The 27,130-nt window shown below is 42.9% G+C and overlaps 1 protein-coding gene across 1 annotated transcript in view; it reads left to right on the plus strand.

The window, feature by feature from the left end:
* The first annotated feature begins 5,822 nt into the window (after positions 1-5,822).
* Positions 5,823-27,130, plus strand: part of HS6ST3 (heparan sulfate 6-O-sulfotransferase 3) — a 652,720-nt gene continuing 631,412 nt past the window's right edge. The window contains exon 1 of the mRNA XM_059996259.1: positions 5,823-6,663. Within this exon, the coding sequence (XP_059852242.1) occupies positions 5,957-6,663 (707 nt within the window). The 5' untranslated portion in view covers positions 5,823-5,956. The remainder of the gene's footprint in view (positions 6,664-27,130) is intronic.

The raw sequence follows: 27,130 nt of genomic DNA on the forward strand, positions 1-27,130 counted from the left end.
CAGGAAAGGCTGTGGAAACAGGATACTCCCCACAGACCACATCTCCTGCAGCCAGTGTGAAGATACTACACAAACTCCCGCAGCTCAGACCACCCTAGAGAGAGGCAAAGAGAAAGGGAAGGGGAGAAGGAGCAACTTCACTGTTTACCGTAAAGAGACAGAGGGTAACTGAGCAGTGACTGAGTTAAGTTGGATGCTTTCATTTTCCTCCATCTCAGGAAATGGAATCTTTAAGGCGACATTTCTTTCTACTATTAAAAAATGAAAAAAGGTACTTCTTTTCACACTGAGTTTGTGCGACAGTAAATTATTTCTTCCACTGCTTCCATCCTTTTCCAAGTCTCCATCATCTCTTGCTTGGAAAACTACACTGAGTGAGCTTTTAACATCCATCAGTCACATCATGTCCTTACTGTAAAATTCTCCCGATGGCTCCTTTGCACCGCTGTCATGGCTCTGAATGATCTGCCCCAACCGCTGTCCCTAACGTCCCATTTCTCCCTTGAGCCTGCCAACGTCTTTCCCACTCCAGACCTTAGCACACGTTGTTGTGCATAGAAAGCTCTTCTCCAGGACGCTTGGCATGGCTGGTTCCTTCTAATCCTTCAGGGCTCAGCCCCTTGGTCTCTGCAGAGCAACAGTCTGTTCTGACTGCCCAGTGGAAATGACTGCCTCCTTCTCTCCATCCCTGTCATCTATGCTTTGAACATCACTCTCCTTATTTACCCTGATAGCACTTGCAATGGTCCCAGTTGGCATCCCGGTTGATGGCTGCTGCATCCTCTGACTACAAGGGCCCCAAACCTTGGCATCATCCCTGGCTCTGCCTTCCTCTAACACCCCTCGTTCAATCCAGCAGGAAACACCGATGGCTCTGTCCTGAAAATGGACGGAATCTGACCACTTCCCAGTGCCTCCTGTGCCTCCTGTCTTGGTCTGAGCCATATCGTCTCTCTTGGTTATGGAACACCACTTAACTGGTTTTCCTGCTTCTATGTTGACCCTCCTACAGTCTATTCTCAACAAAACAGTTAAAATGACCCTTTAAAAACTGTTAAAACCCCCAAGTGCCTCCCCATTTCTTTCACAGTAAATGTCGTACAGTAGTCCACAAGGCCCAACTATTTAACCCTGCTTACATTTAAACCCTTGAGGGTGAAAATTATAGTCTCTAGTGATCACTAAATTATCCCAAGTACCTAGAAGTACCTGGTAACGTAGTAGGGGCTCAATAAATATCCTTGAAGTCCTTGAAGTAAATGGATGAATCTTGTTTCCTTTTTCATCGTTTATTTTTCCACCGTTGGAATGTAAGCTACACTTATTGGTCTTGTTTAATGCAGTATCCAAAGCACTCAGAAGAGCACCTGGTATATATTAAGTGCTTAACAAGTTCTTGTTAAAGAAATAAGTGAATATCTACTATGAAAAGACTATTGTATCTGCTTACACAATACTGACTTAATGAATACATTGTGCATACAGGTAGCATAGCTTCCATCCATCACTTTTAGGCGGCTATCAGTGGCAGATGAAGAGTATCATACAATAAAGCAAAGAATGAACTGTTCATATAAATAGAACTTTATGGGAAGCAGTATGTAGGATTATGGTTGCCCCAAAGTTACAATCATGTAATGAACTGGAATACATTCAGTAAATATCGCCATTCTTTCTGCAGTTTGCCCTGTCTATACAGACTCTTCTGCTCAACTTCCTCTGGAAAAAGAAAGCTACTGCTTTGCTGGTTATTTGCAAAACTGCTTACCCTGGGGGTCTTTTTTTTGTTTGTTTACAAAAATGAAACCAAAAAGTCATTTCAGTCATTTCAGTGTATAAGAGCACTTTGTATCCTTGAAGGAGATGTTTACGCTGCCAATGACTTACACAATCTAGTTTGTTTTTCATCTGTACTGAAGGGCATTTATATCCATATACTCCTGTGTGCAAATGTAGGGGATCCGAAACTATTCTCTGTGATTGTTTGGATTGTTAATCTCTCCAGGGTTTCCTCAGCATTCTCAAAGGCAGTTTCTGGCACCAAAGGGAAAGTGGAGAAGTTGAGATGCAATTTCATCTCCCAACTGAACTTGATTAAATGGGGACTGTTCTAATCAAAAGTTTGAATCCTAGGGGAGTGCAATGTTGTTAATGCGTTTGAGAATATTTGAGAAGAACAGGGAGGAAGAGTACTGAAGTTAAGGCAGAGAAGGAATCAGGCAAGAACGTAATTGTGGTACAGCTTATTAAGGCATAAAATTAGGTGAAGAAATTGCTTCGCAGATAGCGTCAAGCTCATCGCAAGACTGGCAAAGGAAGTGGAAGAAAGCTCTTTGAAAACATTATTTTTATTATTTTAATAATTTGTGTAGGAATCATAGTAGCTGCAATCTGTTAGCCAGAAACAATTGCCCGCTGGTGTCATTGTGGAGTAACTGTAGTGAGCTGAATGCAAACATGTTTTTCCTTTTACCTGGAGAGCATTCAATTTTAGAAACTTTCTATTCATTTTCACCTGAACGTGAGGTCTGCCCTTGTAGATAAGGAAGCATGTTTATTGCGTGTGATTTAAGAGCTATGACTAGGTTCACGCCAAGTTCCACAACTATAATAGGAAGAGCACACCTGAGGCAGACCGTTAACACAACTGAAGTTACCTATCATTAAAAAAAAAGAATATTTGGGTATATCCCTGAATTATCTACGTAATTGCTTGATTCTATGAATTGCTTTCCTTGTGTTTACCTCAAGGAAATTATGGCATTCCATTAGTTATTTTACTGAAAGCAGAAACAGATCTTCTGGGATAATGTTCTTTGAAAAAAGTTAAAAGTGCACTTATTTATGGAAACATACATTTTGTTAGCAACATAGCTGTTATATTTGTTTGCTATAATATCTTCTCCTGAAATTCTCCTAAATAATTTAACAATGATATTATAATCATGTTAAGGTTGTCATTGTCTTTCCCCTGTTTATCTGGAAAGTCACAGACTAGGTTCCAAAACGATGCAGGATGTAGCGATTTCTCAGCTTTGCCTGTAAAGCCAGAGGGAGCGGGAAAATAATTTAATTGTTCTACTGCAATTCTGTGTCTCTTCCTGCCTCTTGACTCAAAGGATCTCAAGAGAGGAGAGCGGAAATTATGGGCTCTGTGTTGATGTTCATTGGATTTCTTAAATGGCGATTTGAATGTATTTCAAGGATGTAAGTGGTTTCTAATTGTCTCTGCTTTCACCTAGTTTTCCTTGGTTAAGTTTCCTCATCTTTAAAATGGGATATCATTCAGCTGGCCTTCTGTATCCCAGGTTCTGCCTCCACAGATTCAACCAAGGACAGAAAACATTTGAAAAAAAATTCTGGAAAGTTCCAAAAAGCAAAACTTGAATTTTCTGTGTGCCAGCAACTATTTACCTAGTATTTACATTGTATTAGGTTTTATAAGTAATCTAGAGCCATTTAAAGGTATATGGGAAGATGTGCATAGGTTATATGCAACTACTACACCATTTTATATAAAGGACTTGAGCATCCCAGGATTTGGGGGAGGGATCTTAAAACCAGTCCCTTTCCCCCCAGCCATAAAAAAGGGAGGACTGTACTTCTTTTACCTCCTTAGAGTGTTGTTCTGAGGAGCAAATGAGATAATGGCTGGGAAAGTGCTTTCCACTATACAAATTGCCTTTAGTACTCAGGTTATACATTTGGGTAGCTAATGAGGTTGTATTGATCCATTGGATATCAAGTGATTTTACAGAAAACAAGAAACTTCTCAAATAAAGTAATACAAAAAGGTGTAATAGATTTTTACTTTGCTAAAGCAAAGGCATATTTAAAAAAATAAGTAACGCCATTAACTAGATGCATTCAGGAAATAATTGTTGGATTTTATTGGATTTTGTTCTATCACAGTTTCCTGCTTTGGAGAGTGATGTGATGCCATTAATAGGATTTTAAACTTTAAGTGAGAAAAAGAGAAATAGAATCAAGTAAGCTTTAAGGAAACTGATTTATCTTACCTAACACCTTTCTTACTAATATAGTCTCATACAGTTTCAGGAAGGACACGGTGGTTGTTTATAGAGTTGAAAAGAGGAAAGGAAGCAGAGGAGGGACGTTTTCTTAGAAGAATCCAACCCGCCTAGAACAATAAAAATAACTTCCTTTGGGCAAGCGTTAGCATCCTTGAAAGAAATCTGGATCTTAACTAATGGCTGTGAAGGACACAGTCTGACAAATGAAATAAATCAGCACAGTGATCTATTTATTTACTTATTACGGAGACAAATACCGCATAGATCCATAAAGAGGCCAGGTGGGAAGGCTGGATGCTACGAAGACTGGGATGTTGGGTGTGGGAAACTAGGACTGGCAGGGTACCCAGGAGGGACATGTTGACCTGAGTCAGGGAATCAAACTGCATTGTGTCCACCTTCAATACGCTGCCACTCTCAACTTGGGTCAACCTGGGCGGGGAGAGGGGGTGAATCTCGCACATCTAGGAGCTCAGCGTGTGTTAGCAGGATGAATTTTACGAGGTGACCCCTAAACTCCTCTTATGATCTAAGTGCTGCATGGTTATGGGCTGGACTTATCTGGTACTGGAAGAAACGAAGTGTGCATCGAATACAGAGCCTGATAGACAGTAGGCGCCTCATGGGTAATTGATGAATGGATGCTGGTTGAATAAAGTTGTAGAGTTGAACAAACCGAGTCTGTACGTGCGGAAGGACCAGAATAAAACTTGAGCACCAGTTACAACGTCTTGTGTCGAGATTAAAAGCAGTGTAGAGCCAACATCCCCTGCCGGCGAGGGACCAGCCAACTCCTGCCAAGTCTTGCCTAGGTGAGTCTGCCCAGCAGTGGGCAGGTGTTATCCTTGCAGACAGACTGGCCAGATTTCTGTCCACTCTCAGATTGAGAAAGCTGAGGATTTGGAGATCTCGGATCAGCGCCAGCGACGATCTCCTCGGATCCTGTCCTCGCTCCGCCTTTGCCTTTCTCCCGAATCTCTCCTAGCTCTAGGCTGAAGAGATTCCCACCCCCAGTTGCCTGCTCCGAGCCCCGCGGAGCCGAGGACTCCTCCCCTGGAAACTCTTCGGGGGCTGGGGAAGGCTTTGGCGCATGCTCCTTACCTAGGGCAGGTTTTCGCTCCGGGTAGCAGGGCTCCTGTCACACCGGCTGGCGGGTTGTGGCGGCGCCAGCCAGTGTGTGCGAGTGTGTCTGCGTGCCCGCGCCTGGGCGGACCGACCCGGAGCAGCAGTGCGCCTCGCCCGGGGAGGCGGCTTCGCACCGGCGCCTAGTCCGCAGCCGCTGCGGGGCGGGGCGGGGCGGGGCGGGGCGGGACGGGGGCGGGGAGCTCCTCTGCTAACTTGCGGCGGACGCCGTCCGTCCTCGCGGTTCCGGCGCCTCGCGACCTGAGGGCAGAGGCGCCGGGCGCGCGTGCGGGGCGCAGGGCCCGCGGGCGGCCGGGCCGCGCCTTTGCCCTTGGCCGGAGCCCTGGAGAGCCTCATGCAGCCCCCAAGCTCGCGGCCGCAGCTGCCTGGCTGCCCGGCTGCCCCGGGGCAGGTCCAGGACCCGAGCCGCGCTCCCCAGCGACTGAGCGCCGGCGGCGGGGTGCCCTGCGCCGCCTGAGAGCGCGCGCCGCGCCCGGGCGGGAGCAGGGAGCCGGCGGAGCCGGCGGAGCCGGGTGCCCCCGGGAGCGCAGGGCGCCCCGCGCCGCAGCCGCCACCGCGCGCGCCGGCGCCCGCCTCCCCGCTAGACTCGCAGGCCCGGCTCTGTCAGCCCCGGAGCGCCGGTGTGCCGCGGGGCCGCCAGCCAGCCGCACGCCTCAGCGTCAGGGGCATGGAGGAGCGGCGGGCTCGGAGCCGCGCCCCGGAGCCCCCGAAACTTCCGAGCGGGAGCCCGACAACGTCGCTGCCGCCGCCGCTTAGCCTGCCGGCCTGAGAGCGGGACCATGGATGAAAGGTTCAACAAGTGGCTGCTGACGCCGGTACTCACTCTTCTCTTCGTGGTCATCATGTACCAGTACGTGTCCCCCTCCTGCACCAGCTCCTGCGCCAACTTCGGGGAGCAGCCCCGCGCCGGGGAGGCCGGCCAGCCTGCCGCCCCCGGTCCCGCCCGCCCGGCACAGGCGCCGCTCGAGGACTGGGAGCGACGGCCCCAGCTGCCCCCGCCACCCCGGGGGCCGCCCGAGGGACCTCGGGGGGCCGCGGCGCCGGAGGACGAGGACGAGGAGCCGGAGGACCCGGAGGAGGACGAGGCAGAGGAGGAGGAAGAAGAGCCGGACCCCGAGGCCCCGGAGAACGGGTCGCTGCCCCGGTTCGTGCCGCGCTTCAACTTCACCCTGAAGGACCTGACCCGCTTCGTGGATTTCAACATCAAGGGGCGCGACGTGATCGTGTTCCTGCACATCCAGAAGACCGGGGGCACCACGTTCGGGCGGCACCTGGTGAAGAACATCCGGCTGGAGCAGCCGTGCAGCTGCAAAGCCGGCCAGAAGAAGTGCACCTGCCACCGGCCCGGCAAGAAGGAGACGTGGCTCTTCTCCCGCTTCTCCACCGGCTGGAGCTGCGGGCTGCACGCCGACTGGACGGAGCTCACCAACTGTGTGCCGGCCATCATGGAGAAGAAAGACTGTCCCCGCAACCACAGCCATACCAGGTACTGTCCCCTTCCGCGTCTCGCTTCCTGCCAACTGCCACCCCCCTCCCAGCTCCCCCAAGTCCCGACCCCGGCGGCCCCGCGCTCACTGGGCGGCGTGCTGCTGGTTCCCCAACATCTTCCAGCGGTTCGGCCAGAGGCTTTAGGAGAGCGATGAGGAACCTTTGGATGGTGCCCTGGCCTTGAACTCGCTCCCCCCTCCCCCCCCGTCGATTCCCGCTCCCCCTCCCCCAAAGGTGATGGGAACCATCGTCGTGTGTGTGTCCTTCCTTTTGCCTAGCACGGTGTGGCCTCCCTCCCAGCCGATGCTCGGAGAACCGCGCAATGGCCAGGAGGCCTGGGTTAGACTAGCGAGGTCGAATGCTGTACCTAAGTGCTGTGAGTGGAAACTCAAACCTGGTAAAAGGCAGGGGGAGCTGGAGGTAGAGAGGCAGGGCAGGAGTTTTCCAGGCATGGAGAAGGCAGAGACGAGTCTAGTGGCTCTTGGGTGGCTGCTCTCCAGCTCAGGAAACAGTCCTCTTGATGCCACTTTGAAGACACACGTTCAATTTCCTGCTCTACCTCTATAACCCTAATTCTGGAGATGGGCTTTGTTGCTGAGCAGCGCCAGGGTCTGGACTCATGCTGTTCTCAGCAAGATTTCCACTCTCCCCCAGGCCGATCCATCAACTCGTTCTGAAAGTATGTGTTAAATGCCTACTGTGTGCCTGGAAGTGTGGTAAATGCTAGGTGGATTCAAAGATTTAATAAGTAAAATCCCTTCCTTTCAGGATAGACTAGCTTCCTCTCCCACCCCCATCCATACCCGCTTTTAAATAGTAATGCTGCTGAGAATTAGGAAAGTTTGAAATCTTAATAGCCAATGAAACTGCATACCTTATTAACATCCTCTGAGAGACGCATGGGCTTAAGAATTTTGGTTGAATGTTCTTTCTGCCCATTGCAATTTGAAGATTAATCTGACATGCTTGCTCAAAGGACTAAAATATTAAAAGCTTGGAATACTAGTTTATTGAGGTTTTTGTCTCAAAGGTTTCAAACAATTTGGTGCAAGGAAATAGGACTTTAAAAACTCAAGCTCAGCATGTTGATACCAGATAGCTTTTGCACCTGACATTATGGAAAAGCTTCCTTTACTGGAAGCTACCCAGATTCTGGAATTCACCACCACTGAAGCATCTAATTCTACTTCATTTCTCCAAGAATGAGCAAAATTTCATTATGGGATTTTTTTTACTCTGGCAGTTTTTCAAATACTTTCTCTCCTCCTTTCCCTGTTTAATGGAAATTGCTTAGAATAAGAAACTGGTTGGACTTGGAATGAAAGCATTAGGCTCCTTCCTTAGGTTTTAGGACTTTTTACTTTTAAAGATTTCTAATTGTGTAGTGTTTTAGATCCTGCCCTTCTATTTTAGTTTAAGACAATTTTTCAATTGATAATTACTTACAAACTTTCTACCAAAAGACATTATTATTTCATGAGAGAGAGTCTCTGCTACATTTCCCCCCAAATGGTACTTTTTGTATTTACACCTTTATGTATTAATTCCTGAGTGACCCCAAAGAGTTTACTAGTCTGATTCCCAGCTTCCATTTCACTTAAACTAGAGACTGATTATCACATAGAAACATCTAGTGATTCTTCAGTAGGGATTGGCATTATTTTCTATCAATGTATATAAAACTGTTAGTGAATAGATGAAGATTTTAGAGGAATTAGAGATTATGGAATCTAAAAATAATTGGATTTTTGCTTAGTGATGAAATGCTGCTGCTGCTACAGACCCTGCGCAGATTCCAGCAGTGAGGTCTTACTTCTGTAGGAAATACTCAGTATCTCTCTGCTGTGTGATGTGGGAAAATGCCACCTTGGCTATTTGAACATATGGTTTCTACTGCACAGTCAAGTGCTTTTCTTTGTTTAGTGATGGACTCATTTCTCTCAGAATCAGAAGTTATCAGATAATCACCTGCACTGGTTTGCTTTTTAAAAAATTTTTAAAATTTTGTGGTAGTATTTTTTTGGGGGACCATTTTTTATAATCCTTCCTCCTCTTCGTCCTCACCCTCTCTTTCTTTCCTGGTATTCTCAGTTACTTTTCTTCTCTGGATACTTTAGGAAGGAATAGCTGTGGTTTATGCGAAGTGCCCTGCATCAGAAGCGATAGGGAAAAAGTTGAAGAGATGTTCAGCTGCACCTTCCTCACAGAGAAGATTGAATTAGTTGTCTGTCATGAGAATGTCTGTGTACAGCATTCTACAGTCAACTAGATTAGCTTGGATAATGGAGGGTCCATTTCCACAATGCAAAATGACAGATAATCTATTGCTACGTAATGGGAACAAGGTTCTACTTCAAATAGGGCTGACTCTGAGCAAAATCAAGAAGTAGATCATGTTGACTTTGGTGCCCTAGTCTCTTTGCTTTTGGTTCCCCCAATGTCGCCTCCTCCCCCACTTCTCACAGGGATCAGTGTCCTTGTGGGTCATGTTATAGGTAAGAGCAAGGATTATCGAGTCAGATGGACGTGGCTCTTGTGCTTACTAGCTGTGTAAGTTAGTGAGTTGCCCTTTCTGACCTCAGATTCTTCATCTTTAAATATGGATAATATTGGTACTTTCCTCTTAGAGGTGTTATGAGAATTAAATGAGCAAATGCATGTAAAATACTTGGTATAGTATCTGTGCATAGTATAATATGCTGGTACACAGCACTCAATACTTACTATGCAGGTGTATAGTAATACTTAAATATTAGTTGCTCATTGTAATAGCAGTATTTCCCCTAATCAAGGCCTTCTTCCACGAAAGGATGTGAGGTCAGTTCCTTAGAGCAGCTCAGTGTAAATGGGTCACCTTAATTCGTAGAGATGCCATTTTATCATTGTTTGTATGGAGACGGAATTCTAAGTTCAAAACATTAAGCAATAAATCGAAAATTATGGATGGCCATTTGGGCATCAGTCATTGCAGAGGACAGGATGGGAAACAGGGGTGGGAGGACACAATATAACTGAGTACACATTCTGTTGGTGACAAGAAAAACTGGTTGGAATGGTGAGAGAGGAGTTGGGAACATCTAGGACCAAAGGCAGAAGCAGGGAGCCAACTCTGGGAGGAGGTTTGTGGTAGAGCGGAAGGAACTGTCATAGGGGTTATAAGGGGCCGGGAAGGGGCAAGGCTCTGGGGCTGGCAGTTTGGGTCCAGTACAGAGGGCATTTCTGACCACAGAAACTGGTTAGAGTAAGATAGGAAGCTACGAGGAAGACGGCTTATCTGAATGACCTCTTTTATCATATTAGCGATGATTTCTTCCCATTCCTTTTCTTTCTTTTCTCTGTTATTTATTTGGCAGGATATTCTTTCTCCTTATCTTTCTCCTTCCTTCATCATTGCAGTATGTTTCCCCTTTTTGTCTGCATACCCAGGTCTTTGGAAGACTCTTCTTTACCATTGTTGAGTGTGGGTAAAATCGTAGCATTGTATGGCTAAAAAAAAGACTGAAGAGATAATCTAGTTCCATAATTTATATGGCAAATGGGTTATCTAATACTAAGGAGGTGTAATATGTCTAAAGTTTCCCCAGGGAACTCGTGTCTTCATTTTGATAATTTATATTCAATGTTTTGCCTACTGTTTCTTCTGTTCACTATGACAACTATACTGGAGAGTGTTTTAAGCGCCTACTGTGTGCACCTACTGTGTGATAGGTCTAGGAACACAGTTTTGAACAAATAGTGTCAGCCCTCTGAGCTTGGGCCATTAGGCAAGATGGACCTTGCTCTTCTTCAATAAGTGGGTATCGCTCTCATTCTTAAAATGATGGAAAGAGAGTCCATCCATACCTTTTGTAGGGTAGGATGGCAGTTGTTCCCTTTTATGACCGCATTCTATTGGTCCTGTTAGAGGAACCTTATGAGCATGGTGTTAGATAGGACCCTCTGTGTTGCAGACGATACAAACCTGACTCAGGCTCAATTCAGGCAGAGGGGAATTATTGACTTACTAACCAGAACACAGGAAAGATGGGGGTAGAGTTGGTTTTAAGAATGGTTGGAACTGGAGATTTGGGAACTTTCTCCCCACACCCCTTTTCATATTGAACTCATTATATCAAATTGGCTTATTCCATGAAATGAGTAAATGGCTATCAACTCTAATAGCTCCACCAGCTAAGAGGAAAGCAGGCCTTCTCTGAGTTCCAATTTAAAACCTTGGGGAATGACTCAGATTAGCTCAGCTTGGAACTTGTGACTATTCTTTCAGCCAATCGGTGTGGCCAGGGAAATGAGGGTCTCTGACCCACTTTGTATCACAGAACCATCCCATCAGTAGTGTGTACGTGTGTGTGTGTGTGTGTGTATCACAAGAAGGGGAGCTAGCATACAGCTTCTGGAAGACCACTGGGTTCTGCATAGTCCTTGTAATTGTGTCGATTATAGTTGTAAATAAGCCTTCAGATCTCTTTTAAAAAACTTTTAAGAAAAATTTTGAGTCAAGCTACTACTCCAGTTTATTCGCAGCATCTGGAAATCATGTCGTATGAGGAATAATTGAAGGAGCTGGTAATATTTAATATGGAGATGGGAAAAATAGGAGAGACATAAAAATTGCTTTCAAATACTCAGAGAAGGAAGATGTGGAAGGTGCAGGAGAGTTGTTCTGTATTTCTCCAAAGGATAGAATTAGGATAAGTAGGATAGAAGTGATGGGATAAGGATTTCAACTCAGAGTAAGAAAGAATTTCTTAAAATTTATAACTGTCTACAATGAGAATGAACTCTTTTGTGAAGCGGCGTGCTCCCCAGCAGTAAACATTTTAGATGTAGCTAATTAACCACTGATGTTGTAGAAGGAATTTCTTCCTGGGGAAGGGCTTAGCCTGTGTGGCCTTTTATTTTAAGGTTCTGTGTTCTAATCTAAGCTGAGTTCACAGTATCTTTCTTGTCCTCTTTCTTGCCCTGTACAGAGAAAACAAAACAACCTCCACCACACACACACGAAAGGATTATAAAAATGAGCTAGTTAATTCTCAGAGATTTCTCAGCATTTCTACCAAGGAAACTTTTAGTATAGCACAGTCTGATGGTATAGACTATTTTACACATTCAAGGCCAAAAGCAATAAATAGGTCCTGTATACTAAAACGTCTGCTTCTTCATAATAAGTATGAAAAGGTAAGGTGAGAAAATATAACACAACTTGCCACAAAAAAGCCATAACCACTTTGGAACACCATCTGGTTATTACTTTTCCTTTAGACAGCAGGCTAAAATATATAAGGAGGCTGCAGAGCTCTGTTTCAAGGCTATCTAGAATATTATGGCCCATACTGCTTTCTAAGGGATAATCTTTTTGATGTCTCTTCTAATTAGAAATGTGGAACTGCAAAGAAGGTTAATTTTCACCATCAGGTTTGTGTGCAGTATAAAACCAAGGAGATAAGAGATTATTCTGTCTATATGCCAAATCCACTTATATGTTCAGTACAGGGTCTCTTAAAGTATTGCTTCTGGTTCAAACCATGATATTTGCTATAAATCAGAAGGAGGTTGAACTAAACCCATTCAGTGGTTTTTTTTTTTTTTTTTTGAGTTGTGAAGATAAAACTGGAAGTGGTAGATGGTAAGAGATGATTTATTTTTCTGCATTTTTCTTGCTGGTTACCTTGGGATTTTTGAAAGGGTTGACTTCAGAAAAATAGAAATGTTCATGTAATAATTGGAAGGCAGGTAAATTTAGCCACTAGCGATATGGATTTGCTTCATCTTAGACTCTTATTATTCCCCAAAGCTAATTATTATCGTCTCATTTTGACTAAGGACAATCAGAAGCTTATGCCATTTGAAAGTTATTTATGCTTGATAATGAATTAAACAGGTTTAATTGAGACTGGCAAATCCTAATGTGATTTTAAGAGTCATGAACTAAATTATTAGGCCAAGAAATAGGTTTAGTATGAAAACAAGTAAATGCGGAACCCAAATTAATATCTTGTAGTAATCAATTATCTTGTTTTTGAGTTTGTTAAATTATGGATATCACAGATAAGTCTCTGATGATTTTAATTGGCTAATATAACTTTGTTTTAATTATAGCTAAGCATTTGCTTATGTGTTGGGAATTATCCTAAATACTTGTTGAACCTAGACAAGTGTTATTTATTTATATCTTCCTCTAGCAAATACAGTTAGTCAGTAAACATATGCAAAGTTCCCAGTACAGAGACTGACCAATAGATGTTCAATCAGTGTCAGCTAAAAATATGCTCTATGTTCTAGATTACCTTTAAAAAATATCGTCATAACTTGACAAGACTTTGGTTCTTTGAAAGATGGGATTATCAAACATTTGGTGTCATCCCTCTCTTCTTTTGTCGTGCAATTTCGAATTGTTAATAATTGCCTTTCATAATTAACAAGATGTCAACTCCCCTTGTTCACTAGAAGAGTCAAAGTAAGCATCAAGCCCAAGGTTTCTTAGAACATTCTAGAAGCTTTCTTCTCTTAGTATGCCACAGATCAGACATTCATTTGGGTACAAACAGATGTTCTTGCCTCTTGGGAAGGTTAATCTCATCATTCATTCTCACTTCAGGGAAAAATCAGCCTACACCAAGAGCGTGAGAACTCTGAGGTAGGATGGGAGGATGAGAAAAGTACCAGTAACGTAGACTCTGGGTTATTACTGGTCAAAGCCCGATGGTCGAGGCGGTTGTGGTTAAGGATTGTGATATTGGAGAGTAGTGGAAGGAGACCCCGAGTAAGGAAAAAAGTCCTCAACAGAAATTGGAGAAAATGACCAATATATCAGCCCCTGAATATTCCTGAAATTCGTGCTGATGCCCAGTTTGTGAATGTGATTAGGGTCATGTTTACAGCGTGGGCTGTGAAGTCAAGGTAGCTCGATTTTAATCCAGTTCAACTACTTGCTGTCACGTAACCCTGAATAAGTCAGTCACCTGCTCTGTACTTCAGTTTCCTTCTCTGGAGAATGGGAGGAATAATAGTACTATCTCATGGTGAGTGCTAAGAATGCATGTGGCACTCTTCAAACAGAGCCTGACACAGACAAAGTCACTATTTTAATTCTCTCATGGGAGTCATCCTACACATCTGCATTGTTTTGTGTGAAAATAAAATGATATGTAAAGCTGTACTTCCCTCTTTGAATCTGGAACTTTTCATCCTGAACAATGCAAAAATGAACTTGCAAGGTGTGATGCAAAGGAAAAGCCATAAATGATAAAAGTAAATGTTAATACTCGGGATACCATGGGCACTCAGTGGGCACTTAATTAATGCTGTGAATAGAAACTTGCGTTCTTCCTTTTCTTCAGCATGTCATTTTATTTTTTATGGGATATTAATGAAACAGCAACAAAAATGTTTAAACACGTACAATTAAATTCATAAATGAAGCAGTCCTGCAGTGAAATTGAATTAGTCGCCTGTGGGCACATAAATATTTGTCGTTCATTGCTATTATTAATACAGTACCATGCTTTTTTGGTAAGTACTGGGTCATTTATTGTCAGAAGCTTGCATTTAACACCATATGTTCACAGTTGCCCCTGCGTTCTAGTTTTTTTATAAACATAAGAGGGTAGAAAAGCTAAACACCTTGATGTCCTCCATATTTATTTATTACATTTTACAGAGTATTTCTTTCAAAGAATTCAAGGTTATGGATGTATGACTGTAAACCTGGATGATAGCTTCTGTATTTTGTGGACTCTAATTGGGAACTTGTAGAATTGTATAGATTTTCTTAAAAAAATGAAAACAGATCCAGAAGGAAAAGTAAACATGACTTTAAACATAGGTATGTGGTAACTTGGCCTGTGTGTGGAAATCTGCAGGTAGGATCCATGTAACGCAGTAAAGAACAAGGTGACATGTCAAGGAAGAGAGAACAGACAGTGATGATGCAGAGAGTAAATTAGAAGGATGCTACGGAGGAGGGAGAGGAGAAGGACAAAAGTAGTCAAGGTGAAGAATGAAGTCCTTCAAGAACTGAATCAGAAACATGGTGATATTGAGAGTTGAGGTCAGAAGTGCATCTCGTATGCAATGGTTTGTCTCAGTAGTACGTTTATGGGAAGTCATCACCTATCTAAGAGGCTGTCTGATTCGCAGTGCTGGTGTATTTGAATGTGGCCGATGTTCTTTTATTTACTTATACATTATTCTTCTGTACCAGGTTGCTGTTTCAAACATTAGCAGCTGTGTTGTAGGTCCTGGCAGCAAACAGAGGTACCAACCACCTCGGGTGTTGCCAGTGGACTAGTTACAGAGGTACGGACCGAGTAAGGGCACCGACATTGAACATGAGGTTCCTTACAACTAGTAACAAGGGAAGCAGTTAACCACCCTGGGCATGAAGTGGTGGAGCCAGGCAGGCAGTGTCAGCCTCCCATGTCTGCAGGCACCTGACAGGAGCTACAGTCTTGGAGGTAGGAAGGGCTTCCCCATAGGAGCTGTTTGTAGAAGGCAGCCACTGCTAGCAGTAAGGAGCTGAGGGAGGTGGGGGGAAGGAAATAAATATCTTGACTCCTTTCTCCTCCCACCTGTCCGTCTCCTCCCATTGTCTTCCAGTGGCTGGATTTACCTGGAAGCTAGAGGACGAGCGAGCTCCTCATTCCACATGGTTCACCAAGGCAGAGAAAGGTGGAGACTGGATTTGGGGTTGCAGGGGTAGAAGGGAGGAAAATGGAGAAGAACTTGCACAGTGACTTAAAATAGTTTGAAATTTCCTCTAATTCATTTTATGAATGCCCAATTCAATTCTACATATGAGACTAAGAACAAGTACCCTTTCTTTTAGTACCTGTACCACATATTTTCTGTATGGACCATTAGTCTCCACCCAAAGAATGGTGGATGCAGCAAAGGACACTCAGCAGTGGAGCCGTCACCATAACAAGGGGCTTTTCACTGAGTAATAAAAATGATCTTAGATTTGGGTGTTTTGTCCCCGTAGTGCTCCAGAATTGACTGGTGATAGTGACACATTTGGACAGTTGGATCTGTATTTTGATACAGAGTGGATAATATACATTTTATCAATATATTTTATCTGTGTGAGGTACTTTATAAATTTGAAGTTATATAACAATATTAGTTAAGACATGACAAAATAATTTGCAAAACTGGCTCTAGTTTGCAAAAGCATATTCCCGAGATGAGATGCTTTGTGTTGCTTAGATTTTCTTCCAAGAACATTAAGCACATTAAAAATAATATTAATGTGGCTTTAAGTCACTGAAGGTAACAGGTGAGGGAAGAAAAAAATTATATCACACTTGAAACTATTCTCATGTTTTTAGTTTTAATTTTAAAGGACTTTTGAAACATTATTTCCATCTTTATTTGGGGGGAGATAGGATGTGCTTGAAAGTATATATTCATGCAACTCTGTATAAAACATCATGAACCTGGAATCTCCTAATATTAGATACTGAAAAATAGTTAAGTGAAGTTGGTATCTGAGAAAACTCCGATAGAAAAGATAAGAAAAGAACCATCGATTCACTGCTTTAATTTCTAGAGTCAAAACGCCGTGAACAAGATGCTATTCAGCATATGAATGACAAAAGCAATTTTGAGTGCCATGTCTGTACCTAGAACATCCATTGGGATTGGTGCACATGGGTTCAATTCGTTTCTCCCATCTGTAGGAGGGGATTTTGAGTTGCTGGGAACAGCGTCATCCATGAAGAACACAGCGACCTCCGTCCTCTTTCACAGCCCTTCTTATGCACAATACTTTTTTGTTGTTCTCTGGGACAGCATTTTGTGACAAGGTTAAAGTCAGCAATAGCGTGTAAACAGGAGGGTCATCTTCAGGCCCTTACTTCCGTATGAAAGTTACTTGCTGTGAGAAAATGGCCTTAGGGAATTGTTTTCTGCTGGCTATGAAAGGTATTAGCAATAAGGAACCTGCACTCTGTTCAATTGGATTTAAGTCCAGTTAACTTAAAGCTTCTGGGAGAGGTTTCAGAGAACGTTTTCTTTCCCATGTGGCTTCAGCGAATTTGTCGTTGTGCCTTTCATATAAGCCACGAAAGATTATTCTATTTCTAATATTTCTATTTATAAACATTTCTATCAGTACTTCTCTTGATAAATAACTATTAAAAGTATTGTGTATAAAAACGTTGGGCAACACAAAGGAACTTAGCTACATTGGAAGTGTCCAGTTGATTACCTGATGCATTTTTAGTCTAAAAATATTTGTCAACTATCCTGGTCCATTCTTTGTCTTTTCAAGTCAGACTTAAGCCTACAATACAACACGGTAGATAAATTTCTTTGCTTTGAAAGTTTTATTCTCCTAGTTCCTTATGTGTGCTGTAAAGAATAATTAATGTAATGAAAAAATCAATATCGTGTATAAATTATTTAGGCTTTACTATCATTGTAATTTTCTCTTCAACACTTATTGATCAGCAACAATTCATTTGTTAATTTCTTCCTAGTAAGAGATTCATTGTATTAGGCCTGTAGTAGTGCTGTCCCTGCACTTTCACAAATAAGTCATGAATTACTAATGATACATGGGACAAGTTAACCTGCTCGTGAGTGCTGTGAGATGGAAAACAGGCAAGGGCAGTCATTTGAGATGCTGTCCTGTAGAAACCTTGTGTAGCCAGACAACTGCTGATAACTAAATGAGCAGACTCTTGCAGGATATTAATTTGTACTTCAAAACTTAATGTGAACCTATTTTTCCAGGTAAAAAATGGTCTTAGCACTGGCTGATTCTGTCTCAGCAGCATTTTCTAGATCCAGTAAAGCATAGAGGCAAAGAACCTAAGTTCTGAAACCCAGCTTTGGGTTTAAGTCCTGACTCTACCATGTATTACTATGTGACCTCGCACACATTGCATGCATTCTCCAAGGTCTCAGTTCTCGATCTCTAAAATGGTGATAAAACATTCCTACCTGGTGTTAGTGTGGGTTTGCAACCTTGGGGACTCCCCTGGTGAAATGTGAAGGTAGCTCCGTACACAGAGGGCAGGGAGGGACGGAAGAAAGACGCAGATCAGTCCAAGTGGGTAGGTGGCAGGTGTAATAAACAAGGGAACTTACACATGAGGGTAGACCTCTGCACCCACCTGCTAGAATCTTAGGAGTTTATATAGAGGTTTTAACGAGGTTCAGGCATGTAGGCTCTCCAGGTGGTCTCAACAGCACCCTATTCTCTCAAGGCTACGTTCTTGAAACAGCTTCTAGTGTGGGAATAGTAGATGGAGCATTCATTCCAAGGACAGGGGAGTGGGGCAGGAGCCTCCGACTGCCCGAGCCCGCTTTTGGGTCAGCCAGCGGTTGCATCCTTTAGCTGACCTCCTCCAAGAATTAGCGATGAAGATCATATGAGTTAATGCACAGAAACAATTACGTGTGCGTATGTTTCTTTTTTCTTTTTTTTTTCCTCGGTACGCGGGCCTCTCATTGTTGTGGCCTCTCCCGTTGCGGAGCACAGGCTCCGGACGCGCAGGCTCAGCGGCCATGGCTCACGGGCCCAGCCGCTCCGCGGCATGTGGGATCTTCCCGGACCGGGGCACGAACCCGTGTCCCCCGCAACGGCAGGCGGACTCTCAACCACTGCGCCACCAGGGAAGCCCCCATATGTTTCTTTTTTAAATCAATTTTAACTCCCTCCACGATTCTCTTGTTTGGGGGAATATAATAGTGCTCTGAATGTGTTGGTTATTAAATGCCATTTTGACTGTTGTCCACTGGATTACTTTAGGGGAGTGGAAAACATCTGAGACCTTTTGGAAACCCAAAGAGATTCAAGTCCAAACTGCCAAAATTCATGGCAAAGAGAACATTTGCATCAGTGAATTTGGACCAGGGAGGCAGATTGGTATCCTGTAAAGAGCTCTAAAGTTTTGATCAAGCAGCCAGGGTTTGAATCTAGGCTTCCTCATTGATTTGTTTACTTGTTTATTGTGTGGCTTTCCTGCCAAAATTTAAGTTTCCTGAAGATGGTGACTGTTTTGTTTCCTTCTGCATCCTCAGTGCCTAGAATAGTACCTGGTACATAATGGCTGTCAAATAAATGAATACATGAAAACAAGCATAAATAAATTCACAAATTTATTGGACAATTTGGATAAGAATGTATGTCCTATCTCTTTTTTTAGAGTTGTTGTGGATTAAGAAAATGACTATGAAGGTACTTCGTAAAGTATAAAGTACTGTACAAATTTAAATTTACATTGACAGTGAGAATTCTTTTGACATAGAATGGAAAAGGAAGGGAAGTTGGATTTTGAAAGTGCAATGCATAGATAATTCACCTTTTATAGACATCTTCAAAAATTGGGAATGACAAAGATGCAGTTGAAAAATATGCAGAATACACATGCAGCTGAACAACTTGTTAAAGGAATGAGCAGTTTCTTTTAGAACAGGACATAATAGATCTTAAAAGACTCGTCAAAATGTATAAGTCTTTTCCTTAGACCATCAGGAGACCTTTTTCTCCAGGGATTTGGCACAGATCAAGGTACGAAAGTTTTCTTTCTTTTCCATGGCTTTACCCTTTTGGGAAAGTTATCCAGGAGTTAATATTTTAAATTTTGTATTCATACTTTTTCATTATTTTCATATGGCTATAAATTATAGGTATCAGTTAATACTATGTCATGACAGTGAGCTCAGAATGTAACTCTTCTTCATTTGAGCTGACTTAGGATGTGTTAATCCACTGAGCTCTTCACTACATAACTTGATTTTGCAGCTAATTATGAAAAAAGAATAGAAAATAAAATCTTCCTGCGTCTAGAGTTTGCATTATAATACATATCTGTTAGGAGAATATTTTTCCTTGGTAATGAGTTAGTTTTTATACATGGGGCAATGCCTGGCTACTTCCAGGAGGATATGTACATTAGCATGGGCAGAGACCTAGGAGCACACCTAGCTCCCGGGCTAGGGTGGAGTCTCGGAATAAGACTTTCCATTCAGTAAACCTATGGACAACCGCGAAAGGGGTGATGGCTGTGGTCGGAGTCCTCAGAAGAACTGAGGATGGTTTTTCATTTATGGAACTCTTCTTAATCTTAACAGCAACCCTAGGAGACATAGAGACGTATCCCCATTTTAAAGGTGAAGAATCTGAATATAGGTATTAGGATGCCATCAGCTGCATTTAGCAAAAACGCTTCAAATTGCCTGAATAAGACATTTAAAATCTCATAACAAGCCCAGAGGGAATTGGTTGATTCTGTCTTAGTCACATCTTCCAGATCCAGGTAAGCAAAAACATAAATCCTGAAGCCCAACGATAGGTTAGATCCCAACTCTACCATGTAGTGCTACGAGACTTTGCACAAATTGCTAAATTCTTCAGGTTTTTCATTGTGTAAAACAGTAATGAAAACATTCCTGCCGGGTATCAGTGAGGACGATTGTGTGAGTCAATGCACACAGACGTTTAGGAGAATAGCTGAAGCACAGTAAGCACCTATTAGATGTTAGCTATTGTTATTGTACTGAGGACCCAGGTGGTTTTACATCTTTACTCTGCCACCTGCGCTTGCTGACTTGGGCCATAGGATGCCTCCCTCATGGTTGCGAGAAGTCTACAGCCACACAGGCAGAATTTCCTTGCCAAATGAACAGTGACTACAGTGGAAAGGGTCACATTCCCATCTGGAAACCAGTCACTGGCAATAGGAATGGACCCTCCAGGGTTTGTCCCTGAATACGGCGATAGGATTGCCCTCCCGAGTCCCATGGGGACCGCAGAACAAAATGGGGGCTCTCCAAGCAAGGGGAAGGAGGGATGGATGTTGGAGAGGCTACCAGTAGCATCTCCATCCTGTCCTAGAAAGTCACATGGGATTAAATATTAAAGCTAGACTTCCAACCCAGGTCTCACTTCCAAGTTCTAGCCTGTCGAGTATTCTAACCTATGTCTGCTGAAAGTGTTGCATTTCTATGATTGGTTCAAGAGCTAGGATTACTTATTGATTTTTTTTCCCTTCTTTTGTTGGTTCAGTCAACTTCAACATACATTTATTGAGTATCTACTATGTATCAATCACACTACAGTTTTAGGGAAATCAGAGGGAGAAGAAATAGTAATTATTGCTGACACATTTTGATTGCTTGCTCTGCTCCAGGCAAAGTGCTTTATGGATGTAAGTACCTGAATTAAGTAGGTACTCCTGTCATCTCCATTGTACAGATGAGAAGATGAAGTTCAGGGATATTAAGTGACTTGTCCACGGTTGCAGAACTCATCACTGGTGGAGCAGTCAGGTATTTTAACCCAGGTGTATCTGATTTTAGGACCATCTCTCTTATCCCTAGGTTGTGCTGATACTGTGTGTATTTGACAGCTGTCTGGGTAGGTAGTAGGAGTATCAGCAGGAGGAACGCAGGACCAAGGTCGACCTAGGGGGGCTACTATTATAATAGCCTCGTTTTCTAGTTTTTGTATTTTGTGCTTTGACATCTGGGGCCTTGCTGATGCTTGAGGGATTGCTCCTCCCAGGGTTAGCTAATTTTTTGCGATAGTAAATGAGCATGACTGTGAGCATGCCTTCATATGCAAACCAACCAATCCAGAGCCCATACGTCCAACTATTTCCTTTCTCAAGCTCTTATACTCCAGACCACTATCCCCCTTGCCCTAATCACCCCAGGCCGGGTATCAGACAACTTGGGACAACCCCTATTCCCCAAAGCCCACAGAAATTATTCAAACTAGCCAGTCCCGAACCCATTTACCCTGCTACCCTTGTTCTTTCCTTTGGAATCCACAATAAGGCCTCTTGCCCACATTTCCCCCTTGCTTCCTCTGCCTCCTGAATGACCCTGCTGCTTCCCTGTGTGGCAGGCTGTGCCTCCTATTTCTAGGTATCTGTGAGTATAAACAACTTCTTCGTGACAGTCATTTCTGTGTCGGCTTGTCCTGCCATACCTGATTAAACAAATCCCAGGTATCCTTAAAACAGTCACCAAGAATGGAACTCAAACATAGGACCATGAATCTACTTAATCAGAAGCACACAAGTGATAAAAAGTGGATTCTGAATCAGTGTAGAAACCAGTTGTTCGGAGTACAGGTGCAAGGTCAAATTGAGACGAGGTCCAGGATTAAACTAATCAGTGCCCACACATCCGTGGTCAGGATCACGGATTGGTTATAGAGATGGGAGCAAGTCTTCAAGCTAAATGGTTCTGAGCTATAGGTGGACATGGATGTAGGCAGAGGCAGGGAGAGAAGGGAAGGGTTGCAACACCAAGCAAAACCTGAGACAGCCAATCCCTTATAATTTAAACAATGTTGTAAAAACATTGCCTGGTTGACAAGAGAGATATAACGTATGTACTTTTATTTTGAGGTCATTTTCTTTCTATAGCTAGTAGGTAGCTTGATTGATTGGTTGATTCATGGTTACACATAGCCTAATACCAGGCACTGCAGAGGATGCAGATTGGGGAGAAGACTTGTTCCTGGCTCTCAAGGAGTGAAATCACAGTGTATGTAAGTCATAGATAAAATGAACTGGAAATATTTACATCACAACCTTTAAGTCAATTCATGGTACTATAATTAGAAGTAGACCTAGAAATTCTGAAGAAGGTGTGCGAAAAGAAAGCGTGTGACTGTCTGCAGGAGTGAATAAGGCACAGAATAAAGAGTTTGAATTGGCTGAAGAGCTGAGGGCTACTGGAATGGGTGAGTGGTAGTGTATGGAGAGCCCTGAATATATGCTAGGCTGAGGAAATGATCTTGATTGAGTACCAAATTTAGAACGACTTTAAATTCATAAACAGGGATGGTTTTACCAATATGTCTGTAAATTCTGGTACTCTTCTCTTCGAGAGGTGAAGCCTAATGCCTGTCTTCACCCCCAGTGTTGACTTCAGTAACTTGACCCTAAGGAATCGAACACAACTGAAAGGGTGAGATGCCACTTCTGAGGTTTGGTTGTAGAAGGACCATGGCTTCTGTGTAGGTGTTCCTCTTTCTCTCTTTCGGATCCCTTGTCCTGGGTGAAGCCGTGTTTTGTGCAGCCTTATGGGGAGGCCCACATGGCAAAGAACCGAAACCTCCTGTGAGTGAGCTTGGCAGCCCCCCTCTAGTCTTCAGAGACTGCAGCCTTGGCCAGCTGCTCGACTGCAAGTTTGCGAGGGGCCCTGAGCCCTGTTTGAATGCTCACAGGAACGCTAAAGCAAAGAGGGGTGATGGTAGGAGAGGTGTTTTTAAGAAGATGAGAGATTATCTGATTACAGGACACAGGATCTCATCTAGCTTCTTCCCTTTTTAACAGAAATGAAGGCAGAGCATTTGAGCACCAGATACAGGAAGGTTGGTGAATTGATAGTTGAAGGATGAGGTCGTTCTAATCTGATTGCATCTCTTTTCTCTGTGAGTCATGAAGCAAGGTCATTAGCTGAGAGTGGGGAGGAGAGGAAGGAATGTTGGAAATTTGAGGAGAACAGAGAACGTATGAATAATTATCTCGGAAGTTGGGGAAACAAATTTCCTAGGGAAGTAAGCTGTCTGACAGCTTTTTTTTTTTTTTTTTTTTTTTTGAGGTACGTGGGCCTCTCACTGTTGTGGCCTCTCCCGTTGCGGAGCACAGGCTCCGGACGCGCAGGCTTAGCGGCCATGGCTCACGGGCCCAGCTGCTCCGCGGGATGTGGGATCTTCCCAGACCGGGGCACGAACCCATGTCCCCTGCATCGGCAGGCGGACTCTCAACCACTGCGCCACCAGGGAAGCCCCCACTAGAGGTTTTGATGAGATGCACTGGGAGAAGGGCGCATTAAGGGGTGATTATTATGGTTTCCGAAAGATCACGCATTGCTTATATGTGGAAGGAGCCTTGTTCATAGATAGATTGGCTTGTGTTTTGTCTAAAGCTTGATTTCTTTCCCCATTTGGAGAACTACCGACATTTGTTCAGAATCTGTTAGCCTCTTGGTGTCTTTTGGAGAAGGGGTGGAGGTGGTACCATAGTTACACTGGTGTTAATGACTTTGAGGCATCAGAAAGGTTTAGAGGGACCAAGGACGGGCCTAGGAATAAGATCCAAAAATGGCCCAAGAAAGCTTAAATAGGAAGGTAGAAATGGCGGAGGGTACAGCACTCAGTATTTATTAAGCCCTTCCCCTTGATGTTCAGTAATATGACAGTTTTGGGCATGTAGAAGTGGCTAAGGCCCTGCTGATAAAAAAAAAAAAAGGTCTCTATCTTTCTTTCCTGATGGAAGACAACAGTATGAACAACTAGGATACAATGTGAGTAGGTGGGAAGTGCTTAGGCCCTGTGCTGGGCACTGGAGATAAAGGATGACTGAGACATGGTCCCTTTTCTCAAGGACCTTACCGTGGACAGACTAAAAGGTGGGCAATTGTAATATAACGAGGGATGGGCTGTAAGGTAGGTGCAGTGCAAGCACAGTAAAGGGATAAGGCACAGCCTGCACGGCAGGAAAGTCTTCCCTGGAGGGAATGGAGTAACTATAAAGAGTCATCAGAACTCAGAATAAAGAGTGGATGATTTTGCCTAAAGGGGACGGTAAAGACTTCACAAGTTATGATTCAGGAACTGCACACGGCTTACTTTACCTTGTCAAGGAGCTTCTCCAAAATCATTTTCTCACCATTCTTCACCCATTTGCGTCCAGATGTGTCTTGATGACATGCTGTTTGCTGCATGTCGACCAGTTACATAAGTGATTTATTACCCAAAATGTTAGAAGTACCAAAGTTTATGAAAAATGATTATATTTTTCTTTTAAATTACAGAGGACCTAAGGTGACCCGTGGGATTACTCTCGTATTCTGTAATACTTTCTTGAGCAGGATATAAAGGGGTAGATTTATAGTGCGTCCTGAAGGAAAAAGGTTGATTACTCCGTTTTTAGCATATATAATTAGGAACAGATGAACAATACTATTCAATTGGCATATAGCTTAATTACTTTTGAATGTGAATATTAAGGTGCATAACCTTCCTAGGCCAACTGCCTACCTCCAAAGACAATTTAAGGTGGATTACAGAATTAAAATAGGACAATTAAAAATATGAGTAAAACCAAAACAATTTAAAAGGAGCAGAAAAATGTGTGTGCCAGGTATGTAAGCTTAGTTCACTTGTGCAGTTAAACATGAACTTAAGCTTTTAATATCTTTCCTGCTAAGACAAAAAACAAAATACTTAGAGAGCTTTTGTCATTGGGTTAAGTTTGTCTCAGGGATAAAAACCTTTCGTTCTGACCTCTGGAAGGAACTTATTGCTTAAAGGGACATGTGATGACACCAGGAACAATGTTTTCACAAGAGTTTTGCAGAAGATACAGAACAGTCTTCAAAAGGCCGTTACTTACATCAACTCTATAAAACAAAGATTTTGGTATATCAGCAGTAAGTGGCTGAAGAATATAATGAAAAAATCTTATTCACTATATTGACAAAGACATAAAATACTTAGGAATTAGCTTTATTAGGGATCCCTGTGAACCATGTGAAGCAAACTACAGCACTTCATTGGAGATATACTTGAACATGAATGGAGAAATGTTTTCTCAACGGAAGAATGAATATCGTAAATATTGTAAGTTTTTTATCAAGTTAATTAATAAGTTTAAAAATAAAAAAATCTGGGCTTCCCTGTGGCACAGTGGTTGAGAGTACGCCTGCTGATGCAGGGGACACGGGTTCGTGCCCCGGTCCGGGAAGATCCCACATGCCGCCGAGCGGCTGGGCCCGTGAGCCGTGGCCGCTGAGCTTGCACTTCCGGAGCCTGTGCTCCGCAGCGGGAGAGGCCACAACAGTGTGAGGCCTGCGTACCGCAAAAAAAAAAAAAAAAAAAAAAGGAAATCTAGAGAGGTGCAGGTGGCAGAACCCCTGTCCTGTTGTGATTTTGGTGCACCTGACTTGTGTTCTAATCATTCCCCTTATGCAGAAAGGCTTAGGGGAACTTGGAGGTAGGTCAAAATGTATTTAGGGATCAAAGGGAGTTTGTATGAAGTCATGGGAAAAGCATGGGTTTTGGAGTATACAAATTAATTTTGACCTGGGCTTTATCATTTACTACATATATGTACTTGAGAAGGTCACTAAGTTCTCTGAGCCTCAATTTACTCATCTGTAAAATGAAATAGATAATTTAATCCAATTTTTAGGATTGAATGTTAAATGAGATTGTGAAATGAATTTTCTACGATGTAGTAGGTGTTAGTAATTTAATTCCCTTCCCTTTTTCTCTCCTTGCTTCTTACCTTCTTAAGTGCTTTGAGAGTTCTCAAAGGAGTCTTAAGAGTCTTGATTTCTGTAGCATGAAAGAGACTGTTTTGGCCTGAATATTTCATAAGACAAGGACTTGCAGGAAAATGCTAAAAGGATTAACATGGTAAGATGCCCCTGTGGTCTAAGCATATCAAAATAATAGCAAAAGAATTACAAAAATCATAACAAGTATCATGGAGGGAAAATAACCTTTGAAAACAATAAATGAAAATTTAAAATAAAAATTTAAAAACAACCATATCTCACTGTGAAAATATTTTAACACCATAGAGGAAGAATATATTTGCAGGACCAGGTATTTGCACTGGTAGAGGTGGAAAACAAATATTAAAAATTACAAGGAGACAAGATTGAATGATGATATCCACTTGAGAAGACAGAAAAGAAGGTATAATATCTATAAAAACATGTAGTGATGAGGAAAGGCTGCAGCACATGGAAATGCTGCAGAAATACCAAAAAAACAAGACAGGATGCAAAGGATAGGCTTAGAGCACTGGAGTAAAGATTACATTAGTTATAAACGGTAACACTATGTGATTGAATTAAAAATATGTAACAGACTGCATGAATCTAGAAAATAGATGGAGATAAATCTGTAAAGAATAGGGACACTGTTATGGACTGCATTGTGTCCCCCCGCCCCCCCGCCAAATTCATATGTTGAGGTCCTAATCCTGGTACTTCAAAGTGTGATTGTATTTTGAGATGGGGCCTTTAAAGATGTAATTAAGGCTAAATGAGGTCATTGGGGAGCCCTAACTTAATATGACTGGTGTCCTTATAAAAGAGATTAGGACACAGATACACACAGAGAGAAGACAATGTGAAGACAAAGGGAGAAGATGGCCATCTACAAGCTAAAGAGAAAGACCATAGGATGAAATCAACCCTGCCAACATCTTGATCTTGGACTTCTAGCCTCCAGATCTGTGAAGAAATAAATTTCTGTTGTTTAATTCACCTAGTCTGTGGTACTTTGTTCCGGCAGCCCTAGCAAACCAATACAGACACCAAAAGAAAAGTGATGATGAAAACCGTAGGAAGGAAGTAGAGACTTCTTCTAACCTGGAAAAGGAGAAATTATGAAAGGAGAACTAGGAAAAGTGTTGAAATGCCTTCTATCAATACTCCTAATTAACAGTATTTAGAGATGCTTGCCACAGGACTATGAGTGGAAA

This window comes from Delphinus delphis, chromosome 18 (genome assembly GCF_949987515.2).
Source record: "Delphinus delphis chromosome 18, mDelDel1.2, whole genome shotgun sequence".
Lineage (NCBI taxonomy): Eukaryota > Metazoa > Chordata > Mammalia > Artiodactyla > Delphinidae > Delphinus > Delphinus delphis.